This window comes from Bubalus kerabau, chromosome X (genome assembly GCF_029407905.1).
Source record: "Bubalus kerabau isolate K-KA32 ecotype Philippines breed swamp buffalo chromosome X, PCC_UOA_SB_1v2, whole genome shotgun sequence".
NCBI classification, from domain to species: domain Eukaryota; kingdom Metazoa; phylum Chordata; class Mammalia; order Artiodactyla; family Bovidae; genus Bubalus; species Bubalus kerabau.
In genome coordinates, this window is record NC_073647.1 from 8041527 (window position 1) to 8056353 (window position 14827).

Below are 14827 nucleotides of genomic sequence, written 5' to 3' on the forward strand. Positions count from 1 at the left end.
AGTGGTAAAAATTGTTTTGGGTGCTATCCAGAAAGAACTACGACACAATAAGAAAAATCTAAATGTTAGGAAGAATAGCCCTCCCAAGAACTTTAGAGATACAGGATTTTTTGCTGACGCCGAAAATGAATTAGACTCTGTTGTCACAAAGCTAAATAATGACATTATGACAAGTTCATTAGCTACTTGCATTTGTGAGGTGTTAAGTGGAAACACAGATAAAAGTAATATTTTACTCCCTTCAGATAAGCTAAGGTCTAAAATCTCACATGGGACTGATGGCATTGATCAACAAAAACTTTTGCCTTCTCATTGCCCTCGCATGCAGAAGGAAGTTCACCAATGTACTAGATTTCAAGTGTTAGGTAGAATTGGAGATGCCTTGTATGGTATGTTATGCAAGCTCACTGGAGACCACCCACATGCTCCCCTATCTGATGAGCAAAATACAGAGGGGATCAATAAGAATTTGAGAACAACCAGTACACTGCAGTCCAGTATTAAGCTCATTTCTCGTACAATTCTAGAAGGTATTGTTTGAAAACTATGTGGTGTTGAGACAGATGGCATTTTCAAAAATTCAGAATTTAAAGCTATCTCAGAGCGTATTGACACTGACAGCCTGTCATTTGCTTTGCTTCTTGAGGAAATGAGCAGATGCTATGACATAATCTCAAGCATAGCATCCAATGTGACCTGGCCAGGTAGCCAAGAGATAACTAACAAGGGGAAAACTACAGGTAGCCAAGAGATAACTAACAAGGGGAAAACTACTGCCCCCAAAATAGGAACCAGAAAAGAAAAGCATCTGAATAAACTGAAAACCTTGGCCTCGGACATCTTTGAAATGGTTTTTGCTAAGTTGGAAGGGTTTGCCAATAGAAATTTGGAAAATCTTGGTGCTATAATCTGTGGATATAAAAAGAACAAGACATACTGTGAAAGTGAAAATACCAACATTTGTGGTAACACACATGAAAAACGATTGCAGTCGACTTTATACAGGCATGCAAAGAAAGTGTCAAGTACTATTTTGAAAGCTCTTCAAACTGAATTAAACATGAACTTGCCAGATTTGGAAACATGTATAAGTAAGCCACTACAAGAGAAACAAATACTTAAGAGTTTAGTCAATTTCATTTTAGATGCAGTGTCTCCAGATATGTTTAACGAACCTGAACCAGAAGAGAGAGGCATTGAAAATTACAGATATAGGCCAATCTATGGAAATTTTCTTCCTGGAGGAGCTGACCCAGATTCATATCTAGAAGATCCTGCAGATACAGAGAAAGAAAGTGCTGTGGAGGAAAGACCAGCAGAAGATGAAACTAAATCCGATTCTCTTAAGCAACAGGAACTAGAAAAAACACTAAAAACTTTTGAAGTGGAACTCAAAGAGCCAAAAAAGTCCCCAGTTGTGCCCATTGTAAGAAATACTTTGAATGAAATTTTTCACAATGATTTAATTGGTCAATTAAAGGTGTTTACTCTTCCCCAGTCCCATTTATGTGACATTCCTCATGCTGAAGATGAACCATTTGCTCAAACATCTGTTCAGTCCCTGGAGAAAACAGTGGGCCCTTTAGTATCTGAAGCAGATGTAACCATTGTTGCAGATGGTGTCGTTAGAACCATATTTCAAAAACTTTATTCTGCTGCCATGACAGATAGAAATGAAAGTGAAAATAGGTATAATAATACTATCACCTTTCCAGCAGATAATCTCTTTTCCTAAACCTACCCATGGAGGAAAGTCCCCTGTTTATTCTACCATACTGGATAGAAATCCACGCACATTTCAGTCCACTTTCAATATTGGTAAACTGACCAAAATAAATGTAGTTGAAGATATTATACAGTCAATATTAACAAATTTAGAAGCATTTGCTACTTCCACAGTAAAGGCTCTCTTTTGTCCTCACATCATTTTCACAGTTCCTGTGGCTTTACCTTCACAGCAGGATGAGATTGCTTTACAACAACCATGGTTATCCACCAAAGATTCATATTCTGAAGACCAATTTTCTTGTTGCTCAATGGATCACAGTAAATCCGGAAAGACCGCCTCGATATGTCAACTGAGTGCCTCTAAATTAAATATGTATGCAACAGAAGTGGCTAGACAAATTTTACAAGGAATCAAACATAAATTAGATCAAGACATAAGAAGTCCATTCTTAACTCAGAGTGTTGTGGCCTTTGAAAGTATTCCAAGTCAGGTTGTTAGCACAGTGCTAGATACTGTGTCTACTAAAGGCAAATATGAAAAAAATGTATTTGACAGAGAGACTGATCCAGTTGCACCAGAAGATATTATTGAAAAGCTATTCAATAAAAGTGATTATCGTAAAAGAACTTCAATTTCAAGTACTAGATACCATTGAAGGTATCTTAATTGATATCTGTGAGGAAACAATAGATGAGAATAATCTCCCACTTGCTGTATCCACTCTTAAATGTAATGTAAGTGGGAGACATTTAGAAACAAACTCTGAAAGGGACCCTAGGTATACAAATAAGGCTATTCTTACACTTTTAGTTCCTAAGGAGCGCGTTGCTATGATTTCCAATGATATGGTGGATATTGTTCTTTAAAATCTCACTTCTGCTATCATGGTTCGCATCAGTGCAAATGATTCCATTTCTCCAAGATTGTCTACAGCATTTTCTGATGCATTTTCCAAAGCAGAGCATCAACAATCTCCCATTAAAGACTCAGTGAATGGAAGGGCAGAGCGTCAACAACCTCTTGTTACAGACTAAGTGAATGAAAGGGCAAAGCGTAAGCAACCTCCTGTTATAGATTCAGTGAATGAAAGGAAAAGGGAGAGATTTCCTCTTGCAAGAAAGGTAAGAGATATTCAGCTGAAATCAGCTCTTTCTGATGATAATCAGACAACTGTACTTAAGAAACAAGATGCTAAGAAACCTACTCCTGATCCATGTAAGGAAAATGCTTACTGTTACTTTATTACTAAAACTATTTTGAATAGATTAAAATCTTTTGCCACAGAAAGAATAGATTTGCTACTTATTCTTGATCCTGAGACTAGAGAAAAACCGGATGTTGGCTCAGAATTTACAAATTGTAAACAAAATGACAGTGTGTTTCTTGAATCAAACCAAACGCCATTAGATGTGACTGTCCCGAAAATATCAACAGCTGGAACCATTGTCCATCAAGAAGTCACAAATTACACATTAGCTAATTACAGAGAAAACCATAGACCTGCAATTCATATATCACAAGCTAGTCTTAAGGAATATGCTGACCTCATCGCCAGTACCATTTTGACGCTTATAAAAAATGACAAAGACCTAGAAATCCAAAAGATGTATACATATCAAACAATACTTCATTTCAAGAAAACATCATTGCAAGTGAAACTGTCAACAACATCTTAAAGAGTTTATGTAATAAAGTATCTTTGAAGGCAAGTGGCTTTTACTCAAAGCAGGACCCTGATCTTTTTACCCAACTAGCTGTACAAAATGAAATAGTGCCAGGTCAAAGAAAAATGGAAGACAACACCAAACTGTCTCTCTTTTCAAAATAGTCAGGTGAAAACCAAAAAACACAAGAAGTGGAAAACCAGAGAAGGACATTGGAAGAAATATTTAGAAATGGAGAATCTGGACAGGAAAAAACAAATTCTTTGTTAAGTGTAGTTAAGGAAATTTTAAAGAAGGCATATCAAAGGGTATTGGAAAACACAGAACATTGTTCTCCATTCAATGAACTCCCCCACTTTACATCTGATTCTAAAATTAAAACATCAGCATGAAAAAAAGCCTTACAGTCACATATAAGCAGTGTTGTAAATGACACAGTTGAAAGTGCTTACACAAAACTGTTCTCAGTAATTATGACCTCGTTATATGAAAACAGTGAGACCAGAGGAGAAATGGAAGCCTCTGGCAGTGATGGATTACTGATGAATCCATCATGCTTTAGAGAACTGAAACAAGCAGAAAAAAGCAGTGTTCCCCCTAAACCTGTGATACCACAAGTTTATCCTTACACAGGCATTGGAAGTGTCAGTTCATTGGAAAACACCTTATTGCAATTTTCTCCATTGCGACTGGGTAAACACTTGGTTCAAAAGGTTCTCAAAAAGATCACAGATTTTGCTTTGCTGAATCTAGAAGAGAATTCGTCCCCTAAAGGTCAATCTGATGAAATTCTGAGGCCATGTAATTCTAAAGCTAGCCCCAAGGGCAGCCCTAGGGCAAGTGTTAAGACAAATTTTAAAACAAAATCAAAAGTTAACTCTTTGTCTAAATTTGGAACAAAACCACAGCTCAGACCTAGTGGAGCTAAAGCCCAAAGCAAAACCAAGTTAGGTCCTAGAGAAAAGACCCTAAAAGGTAGCTGGTCCAAGACTTCCATTGGGCTCCCACACCTACTGTCAATAGGGGAGGCCAAAAGTCCCTCACTGAGAGCAAAACTCCCCACTGCAGAGCTAAAAATGTATGCCAGGGATATACTATGTAATATTCTGCAAACAACTGTGAATGAATTTGAAGAGGTGAGGCAAAACAGAGCAGTGGCAAATGTAAACACTTTACTTTCTGATCAAATTGAGAGAGCAAGTGGAATAGTGAGTGCAGTTTTGCAAGGACTACATGCTATGAAGAATAATTTGGCCAATCCAATAAAAGGCTCACATTCAGATGATCTCAAACTTCCACGGGGGGTATTTTAGTACAACCTCTGCTGCAAATCCAGAAGCCCATTTCTCCTTGGAGAATGTTTCTTCACAACTATACAAACTCTTTCCCAAAGAAGATATTTTTAAACAAATGTTTGACAAATGGCAAACAGAATCAAGCAACATGGATAACGAAAAATATAAGCTACCAATGATAGCCGAGGCTGTTTTGAATAAAATTTCAACAAAAGCAAAAGAATTAAAACTCCATTTCACTTTTAGGTTTGTCACTTCTTGAGCCATGTGAAAGCAGTCACCATCATTTTAAAAGAGCTGCTTCTAGAGTTGAGGATTCTCAAGCACAAATTAATATATTTGGCCAGGAAATCATTAAAAAACTATTTGAAAAATTAGAGTTGTGCTTCTTGACTCAGATGTTCACAACGGATAGTAAAGAAACACTACAAAGCAAGAAAGAAACTGCTGCTAGAAGAAAATGTGGTTCCTCATGAACAATCTTAACGATGTACCAACTTACAACACAAAGTTGAAAGACAAAACACTGGGGATCGCTGGCCACCAAATCACTCAAGAGATCTTGGAAGGGGTTCTGAACACCTTAGAGTCATTTGCAGACCTACAGTTTAAACATGTCTCTACATATGCTTTTTCTGAAATTGTGAGAACACCTATTGAAAACTTTTTTGCTGTGCAACAGAAACCACCAATGAAAACAACATTTCCCAAGTTACAAACACTGACTACGTTTCCTGATGAATCTAAACCAAGTAGTATGATTTCCCAGGAAAAGATAAACAACGCCTTCAACAGCTTTATTTTTTTCCATTCAGAATTGCTTACTTATGCTGTTAATACTGTTACTGACATGCTTAGTATAATTAAGAACAAACTAGACAAAAATGCACAAGGAACCATCTTCAACTAGCATATTTGAAGAAAACATTGTAGCAAGTCAGATCATCAGCACACTGATAAACCAGTGCACTTATTTCTATGAGTTGATGATCAAAAGCCATGCAAAGGAAAATCTGCTCCAAGGAGCTAAAAATGTCTACAGTGTTAATTGCTCCCGATTTACAACTGGACCAGAAATGTCCACTTCAAAGTCAAAGGGAATTAGCTGCTGGGATGATCCTCCACAAGTCTCCAGCTTGTTGTCTTATTCAGAGGAAGATATGAAAATAAAGGACAAGACTTCCTTAGATGTACCTTCATATGTCAGATACTCTACCGGAGATTCAACTAAAACCATAGAGCCAATGGAAGGGCTCGAATCCGAGTTTAAACCATCATCTCCTAGAAGTGAAGCCCAAGCCTTCAGCCATTTTGATCAAGCTGTGAAAGGAGACTACTCTCTCCCAGAAGGCACTGTCTTACAAATTTCATCTCAGAAATCCAGTGACTCTGCACAGGCAGCACTAGAGCACCCCATGTCTTTCAAAGAAGTGGAAGAGGGTGAAAATCAAAGAGTGCTTCACTATGAGCCCCTCAAACCAGTTGTTAACTCAGATTTTGTTTTGCACAAAGGATATTCCTTTAAGGCAGCATTTATCTGAAAATCTGGTTTGCAGTGTTACAGAGGGATCTAGGATTGATAACTCAAATTAACTTAAAAGTTCTGTGGCATCATCAAAAGGCTACAGAAATGGGAAAAGTTATTTGTTTAACTGTAATGGTCTCTTCCTTAATCTGGCTTTAACATTGCAAAATGGAAAGTAACATTTGACTAGGGAGGTGAAGAGAATGAAAATTTACTCTTTGAAGCTTCCTTTGGAAAATATGTTCCAAGGATTAGGGTGTTGGAGGGGTGAGGAGTGAACATTCAAATTCCTTCACAATTTTGCCATTATTCATCAGTTTTAAAAATCCCGGTCAGCCAACACTTTGTCTTTTCCATGAAAATTTCTTTATTTAGATTGGTGTATTAGTTCCCTAGTAAGAAGTTCAGAAAAACATGTTATCGTGTCTAAATCTGTTAAAAGACTTGCAAAGCAAATGATGAAAACAGTGTACTTAAAGTATGCATTTTGCATTTCTTGATGAGTAAAATGTAAACTTTGAAGCAAAAGGAGGAACCTTAGGGTCTCTTCTTTGAACTGGACTGTTAATCTTGAATGCAAAAAAGAATTATCGAAAAGAGGAAATATTGCTTGTGATTTTCATTTATTTTTTCTTTTAAACATATGACTAATATATAAGTAAAAGGCACTTAAAGATAAGTAATTTTACTAAATTGAAATAGAAACCATGTGAAAGTTGCCTTACTATTCAATACAGTAGAACCACAGCAAAAATGACTGAGTTGATTGTTTTTTAACATTCACTGTCTCTTTAATTCCAGACTTCTAGTAGAAATTCATTTCAGAGCTTAATAAAGCCCGACATCACCAAAGTGGAACTTTTAAAAGATGTTCAAAGCAAAAAAGATCTTATCATTCGGTTAATCATTCGGTCAATAATTCAAGAAAATTTAGAAAATAAAGAAGAAAGCGTAGATTCTGATGAAGATGAAGTTGTTTTACAAGAGGTTGTAAAAGAAGAAGAAGAATTTCTAGAAAGCCCACTTGAAGATCAAGTAAAAGAAGACATGAAGCTCACTACCAGCACAGTGGCTCACCCTAAGCCACCAGTTAGCAAATGCAGTCTGAAAAAATTTTTGTCAGTAGGAAAATGTCAGCCCAAATCCAGAGTAACTATAATGACTGAAGTGTCACCAGCAAAACAGACGGAATCTGAACAGACACTAATAACTGATTCTAACATTGATGTAACTACCTCAAAATGCTTGACTGTCACAAACTCGCCTTGGGAGAAAAAGACACAACTGAGCGTAAGTGAGAAATGTAACTATCAGTGACCAGGTGTCTCTAGAAAGGGTAGAGAGTTTCACAAACTTAGTCCAAGTAATACACATTGGGTAGGAAGATAAGGGCATCACCTGGATCCCAAGTAGTCTCTCCCAGCTCTGATGATATTTACAACAAAAGGGAAATGATTAACAGATGAAGCCAGGTGCCGGGGTCCAGCCCTGGTGGGTCCAGGGAATTGGAAGGGGAGATGGCTTCGGTGATCAGGATACAATAGAATTAAAGATATAAAGAGTGGTTAAATAAGGATAGTGAGAAAGAATCAGTGAGAAAATTCAGCGAAGAAAAGAGGCTGAATAAGTTGGTTTACATGGAAAGCTAATAAAATTCCAAGACAAGGAATTTGCATCACCTACGTAGGCCGCAGGCGTCCTCCCATTCTCCCGAAGGAGAGGAGACACTAAGGCCTCCCTGGTCAGATCTTAGAAGCCCAGGCAAAATTAGTAGGCTTGACGAGCCTCCACGCTACAGATGGGAATTCAGCCAGAAGGTGAGAGAAAGAACGACATGGGGAGACCAAGCTTCGGTGAACAAGGCCCACACTTTATTTTCCAAAGTAGTTTTTATACCTTAAGTTGTGCATAGAGGATAATGGGGGAAGGGGTAGAGTCATGCAGTAAGCCAGGCTTTCTTCCTGCAAACTTATCATATGCAAAAGTGTAGGTGATGTACATCATCTTCTGGCCAGGAGGCCTGTTAACATTTTAAGATCCTTTCTTCAGAAAACTCATTTTTCTCTAAAGGTGATTATTCTAAAGTCAGGCACCACCCTCCAAAAGCATTAGATAAAGTTGCATTCCTATAGGGCAAAGGTGTGGTGGGCTATAACAAGAAAAGAATTAACTCAAGGGTCCAAGGTTACAAACATTAAAGCTACTACTTACATTCCTATACACCAATTATATTAATCAATACACTCCCAGGGACACAGAAGGTAAGGGATATGGAAACTTAGCAGCAAACATTGGCCCAACAAGTGAAAAACCCTTCACCAATACAATTTCTAATCAATCTTTTAACTGCTCCAAGGAATCTGTATTTAGACAGTTTAGAACATCTCACGCCTCTCACGGTTGGGAGGCTATGGACAATCACACGTGGCCGGAAGAATCTGTTCAGGCAGGCTAGAGGACTTCCAAAGGAGTCTGTAGGTTGAAACATTCTTGTCACGCCCAGGAACTTTATTAGCTGGAGCTGTAAGTTAACTCTTTTTCAGAGAGAGGTGGTGGTGGGGGACAGCCCCCCGTAAAGTCAGAGGTGTAGGTGAGAGCACAAAGCAGTAAAGTAGGCAGACTCTGGTTATGGGGGTAGATGCTCGAGAATTTCCAGGGGGACTCCTGAGGCTCGATCCCGCCTTTGCCTATGCCAAGCCTCCTTCCTCATGACCTTTGCCACGGGCAGAGTTCCTCACGCTGGCTCCCGGCAGCCAGGAGCCTCAACTGAAGAACAACAGATCATGGAAAGAGTCCTAGGCTATTTAGAAGGACAAGAAAAACAGAAAATAGAAACTGGTTAGGAGAAACACAAGCTAATTATTTAAAATGATAGGTTGTGGGGGGGTTTGGTACACTGACCTGTAAATATTCATTGGAAGTTTTGTGTGTACCAACTCCATTCCAGTGGGCAGGACCAGAAGATGGACTTGAAGGGGAGTAAAAACATTCATGCAAATTCAGCCTATCTGGGTTTGAATTCTGGCTTTGTCACTTAGTAGCTATGTGACATTGGGGAAAGTTATTTAACCAACTATCTTCTTAAAAATTACTTATCCAGCTTGCTAGTTGAATATGTTGAATATTCCCCCTGTTAACAGCCCATAAACTCTAGCTCTTATCCCTGGTTCTGTACCCTTCTAGTGGTGATCTGGGCCTCACTGACCTCTTGGGTTAGCCCTACCCCAAAAATCGTACCTTACTCATATGTATGGGGATTACACATGATTTAGAATTTCCTAGTAAAACAATCCCATGGATTATCCATTTGAAAGAAACCTGGGTTCAATCCCTGGGTTGGGAAGATCCTCTGGAGAAGGGAAAGGCTACCCACTCCAGTATTCTGGCCTGGAGAATTCCATCGACTACAGTCTACGGAGTTGCAAAGAGTCATACATGACTGAGCAACTTTCACTTTCACTTCTTTCCAATTAACTCAGAAGCAGCAATGAACCAGAGAAAACAAAACACAGGGATATGACTCTGGCCAGTTCAGGAGCTCATCATCAGGTCAATAGCCTTGCACAAACTCTGTGTATTGGGATCTGTTTATTTACTGGAAAGCCATGTGAAATCTCATGAGCAAACAAAGTGTGCCTGGTCAGAAATGCTGGCTATATAGATAACTAAGGAAATGTTGTGGTATATTTTATTTATTATACACACTCTTTTGTGTCTTACTTGTATTTTTCCAGGAAACAGAAATGAGACCTAGCACCGAACCAACACATGACTTCATCCATAGAATGATGAGTGTATCTTTAAATGATGAAGAAGATCTGGCTTCATTTTCTAGGTACAGTCAAAGTAATACTAGTTGGCTAAGGAAATAGAAATCTGAAATGAAGATTACGTTGATGGGAAGAATGGGCCTCTCAGGTACACCTGTGAGGAAGCCAGTTTAGCCCTTCAATCTCCCCTCACTCCTTCCCCTAACTCCCCTCTGTGTTTATTTCCTGGGCCCTCCCTTCACATCTTTTCTCCTATTCCTATTTATCTGGTCTCTACTTTCTTCTCCTGGGATCTGCTTTCTAGTATAGTGGTCTATAGTATAGTTACTTTGAGTCTTTAATGTGTTAGGTTCTTGAATCTGGGAGACAGGCTCTGAGTCAACAGTCCCCACACTAACGGCTCACCTAAAGGAGTTCCCACTTAGTTCATGTATGTACCTAAATGCTCAGCAGGGTGGCCCTGTCAGAAGAATCCCAAGGACACAGAGGGGCAATGTAAATTAGAGCACTCAGGGAAGAATTCTCAAAGGCATTAGAGTTGGAATTGGGCTTTAAATGATGGATAAGATTTAGATAAGACCATCCGGTCGGAAAAGACTATAAGAGAAAGGCTGGACCATGTGGTATCTATAGGGACAGGGAGGAACAAAGTACACTGAAGTCTTAATAGTTTTTCTAGAATAGCCAAAACATGTCTAAAATTGCCCTTGTGTCCATAAGAATATTCACAAACTGGGAACAGTAGCACTCTGTTTTTGGTTTTTAAAACTTTTTATTTTATATTGGGGTATCACCAATGAACAATGTTGTAAGAGTTTCAGGTAGACAGCAAAGGGATTCAGCCATACATATACATGTATCCATTCTCCCCCAAACTCCCTTCCCATCCAGGCTGCCACATAACATTGGGCAGAGTTCCCTGTGCTATACAGTACTTCCTTGTTGGTTATCCGTTTTAAATACAGCAGTGTGTGCATGTCCATCCCAAACTCCCTAACCACCCCTTCACCCCACCCTCCCCGCTGGTAACCATAAGTTCGGAACAGTAGCACTTTGTATCATGGGAGAAATAGGGCATAAGGAAGAAAATCCACCCTGTCCCAACTATATCCTTTTCCACCTGGCACCATGAAATCAAGGTTTCTTTTTGACCCGATGCCATTTTAGGACATCCACTCCTGGCCCACCACTGGCTTTATCTCCACTCACGCTTGTCTTAACATACATAATTAGTATTGCAGGCAAATCTCAACTATTGGTATCATTGCATAACACAAGTGGGAACATATAAAACCAAAGTCAATGTAGCTGTCATTTTTATTTTGAGAACTCACAGACATACCACGCCAGGTTTGCATCTATATAAATAAAGACTTGCACAGATGGTTCTTTAACAGTCATTATTATTCATTAATAATTATTCATTCCTTCATATAAAATACAAGGAAAATGAAATGTCTTGTATCTTTTCTTTAGTTTTGATGATGAGAGTTCCACAGATCCAAGTGCCACGGTTACAGAAGGTTGGATTGATTTCTTTTCTTACTTTAAATTAGATTGTATTTAAAAAGAGAGTTTGTTCATCACATTGATGAATACTGAGTTTTCCAGTAGGCTGATCTAAATTGGAAGAATACTGAGTCAGTTAACCAGCTAGTGTGATGAACTAGTTTGCTTTTTCTGAAACACTAGTAAGATTCCATTAATAATTGTGGCGAAAAGTATGTAGTGTGACTATAAGTTTACAGTTACCATGATCCTGTGGGAAATATCCAGGAAATAAAGGTTTATCACATCTATATGTAGACTACAGCCCATGCTACTAGGGTTTAATCATCTCTTTAAGTAGGTATGCTTGCTTTGTATAACTAGGTCAGCCCCAGTAAAATATATTTAAAAGCTTTTAAAGCTAAAAATGAAACCTACGTTTATTTGCTTGCATTAAATCCTGGCTAGGGTGCACCCCACTTTAATTCTGTCTCTGTTAAAACTGACTCCTTATTTATGAGTTGGGTTTGGTCCTCTATTCTTTTAAAGCTCAAAGGATCAATGTGGCTCTAACAGTGGGACAGCACTGAGGTAGGGGTATCATGTTTACGGTAAAGATGGCCTGAAAACTCCAACTACAGAGCTGGAGTTGGCCTTGGTTGTTTCAAGCCTGCACCCACTCAAGAAGTTACTCAAGAAATATATCCTCTCCATTTGAGAGTGGGAATAACATTTATTAAAAGATGAATCATAGAATGGAGGTAAGTTGCCAGAATCCCATAAATAGGTCATCGTCAGAGGATGATACGTCACTGGCGTGTTTCCTGTATTATGGAATCATAGGCTGTCAGAGCCAGAAAGTAGCTGGTATAACCTTATTTTACAGCTGAAGAGACTGAGGTTCAGGGTAGGGAAGTGACTTGTCCAAGGTCATACTGTCAGTCAGAATATAGATCCCACGTCTCCTAAATCTGAACTCAATGTCATTGTTTTCTTCAACTTCACTGCAGTGAGTCACGCTTAGATATAGGTATCCTGTGGTAATATTTAATATTGCACCTGTCCAGTTCATGCATTCATTCACATTCAACAGAGTCACTGGGCACTTTCTTCGGGCTGGACACTGTTCTAAGTTGTGGAGATAGAGCTGCGAATGAGAGACAAAGTCTTCACCTCCTTCTAATTGGGAAGGGGATATCAACACAATAGGGCTTCCTCTGGGGTGGTGAAGAGTTGGCCAGGACTGAGTGACTGAGTACAGCACATAAACACAATAATTCTAGATAGGAATAAGTACTTCCCATTTCACCCAGGATAAAGGCCGGGGTCTTTACAATGGCTTACAAGGCCACACATGGTCTGGATTCCATTCTCCCCTCCTGGTGACCTGTCTTGACCACCTCTCTTTATGATCCCTCTTAATCCCTCCACTCCCGCCACATGAACATTTATCTTCTTCAGATCTTTGCTGAAATATTATATTCGAAGTCAAAAATTCCCTGAACACTTTTCTTTAAAACTGAAACCCCAATGCCACCCCAGCACTCCCTGCTTTAATTTTATCCCTAGCATTTGTACCATCTGAAAGCTTTTTTTAAAAAATTGTTTATTGACTCTCTCCCTTCCCTAGAATGTTAGTTCCATGAGGGCAGGGATTTTTCTCTGTTCACTGTATCCCCACATGTCTACAAAAGAAGCACAGAGTAGATACTCAGTACGTATTTGTGAAATTCATGAATGAATATGAAAAAAAAAAAAAATAAAGAAGAGCCCAAGTGATATAGAATGACTGGCTAGATTAGTTTGGTCCAAGAAGTCTAGAAACATCAGACCTTAATAATGAGACGGAAGTGACCACAAGAAGATCTGGAAGCAGAGGGTCCCACACACAGAGTTCAGTAAGTGCAACGGACCCTAGATGGGATGAGTTTGGCATGTTAGAGGCATCTTCCCCACAACCTGTGCCCTGAATTTGAGGATCTCACCTCTTTTGGTTTCTTCTGCTTGCCTAGTTTCTGCGATTCTCTGATGAAATTATTGAGGTTATTTTTGTGCTAAAATGTGTATATGTCTCAGAAATAACTATTTTCCAATATTGTGTTTTGATCACAGAAAGTCTTGAATGTCCATGTCTGGAGAATTTGAGCAGTCTTGAGGTAAATATTTTTCACTGGGTCCCCTCATTGTGAGCCAGTGGAACCCTGACAAAAATGAGGGAGTGCCTTAAAGTAAGGGTGTGGCATGCCTTGAGGTTGCCTCAGGAAGCACTCCCAGTTGGGACCAACCTCTGGTTGAAGTTATTGTCCCCGAGTAAGCGCATAGGGTAAGCCCCTTAGCACCTGAGAACAATGGCACGCAAGGAGTGAGGCCCTGGAACTGGAGGGCCCGGTGGGGGCAGCGAGGGAACAGATGCTTCGAAGAGGAAGGGGCGCTGGCTGAGGGAAGTGAACGCTGGCTCCATCTGCTTTGCAGGGTACCCTTCCTAGGCAGCTTTCCAAAAATCTGGCCCACTCCTTAGTGTGATCCCAAGAAATTCCCTCCACCTAAAGCCCTCTTAGGAAGTCTCTGAGGAGACTGAAACTACAGCTCCTCCTAGATCCTCCTCTCTGTTTTGTATTACTTTTGCTTTACTCTTGGTTCACTTTAACCATCCCCCAGCATGCGTGTACACACACATAAACACAAACCATCCCCCTTATCCTGCGTTATTTTCTTCACACCACTTAGGTCACCATTTAGTCATTTATTCAACATTTATCAAGTGCCTACTATGTGCCAAGGGCTAGAGATTCAGAAGTAAACAAAGCTGTCAAATATTCCTGCCCTCATCCTCTGGCACAGGATTCACTTGAGTATAAGCTTCATGACAGCAAGGGCTTGTCTTGTCAGAATAACTGCCTTAGCACCATCAGAGTCAAATTTCAACCACGTCAGGAGGGCCTCAACTCCTACCCCCATGAAGCTGATGGACAGCCCTGTGTGGGAACTGTTACACAGAGCAGAGGTTCTCAACCCTGGCTGCAGCCTGGAATCAACTTTAACAACGGACGCCCAGCGTTCCATCCCCAGAGATTCGGATTCAGTTGGTCTGGGTTGCAGCCTGGGCCCTGGGTGATGCTGACGAACAGGCAGTGTTGAGAACCACTGAGTTAGCGGACTTGTGTCTGGCCATTTAGTAGCATCTGCCCCTTCCCCTCCTTCCTTTAGATAGGGAATTCTCAGCCTGACTTCATGCTAGAGTCACCTAGGCAACTTAGAAAAGAGAACAATGCTTGCCCCAGCCTCAAGGATTCCTGTTCATTTGGGGCGGGGTCCAAGCATGCCTATTTGTAATATTTCTCCAGATGGTTGTGTTG

The 14827-nt window shown here is 39.8% G+C and overlaps 1 protein-coding gene across 2 annotated transcripts in view; it reads left to right on the top strand.

Annotated features, from left to right (window-relative positions):
• The window catches only part of LOC129639097 (fibrous sheath-interacting protein 2-like), a 72820-nt gene that overhangs the window by 54542 nt on the left and 3451 nt on the right, over window positions 1–14827 (top strand). The window contains exons 16-19 of one of the 2 annotated variants that reach the window (XM_055563991.1): window positions 7015–7503; window positions 9948–10048; window positions 11460–11506; window positions 13584–13627. In XM_055563991.1, coding sequence (XP_055419966.1) covers window positions 7015–7503; window positions 9948–10048; window positions 11460–11506; window positions 13584–13627 — 681 coding nt within the window. The remainder of the gene's footprint in view (window positions 1–7014; window positions 7504–9947; window positions 10049–11459; window positions 11507–13583; window positions 13628–14827) is intronic. The other variant, XM_055563994.1, reaches the window with a different exon arrangement.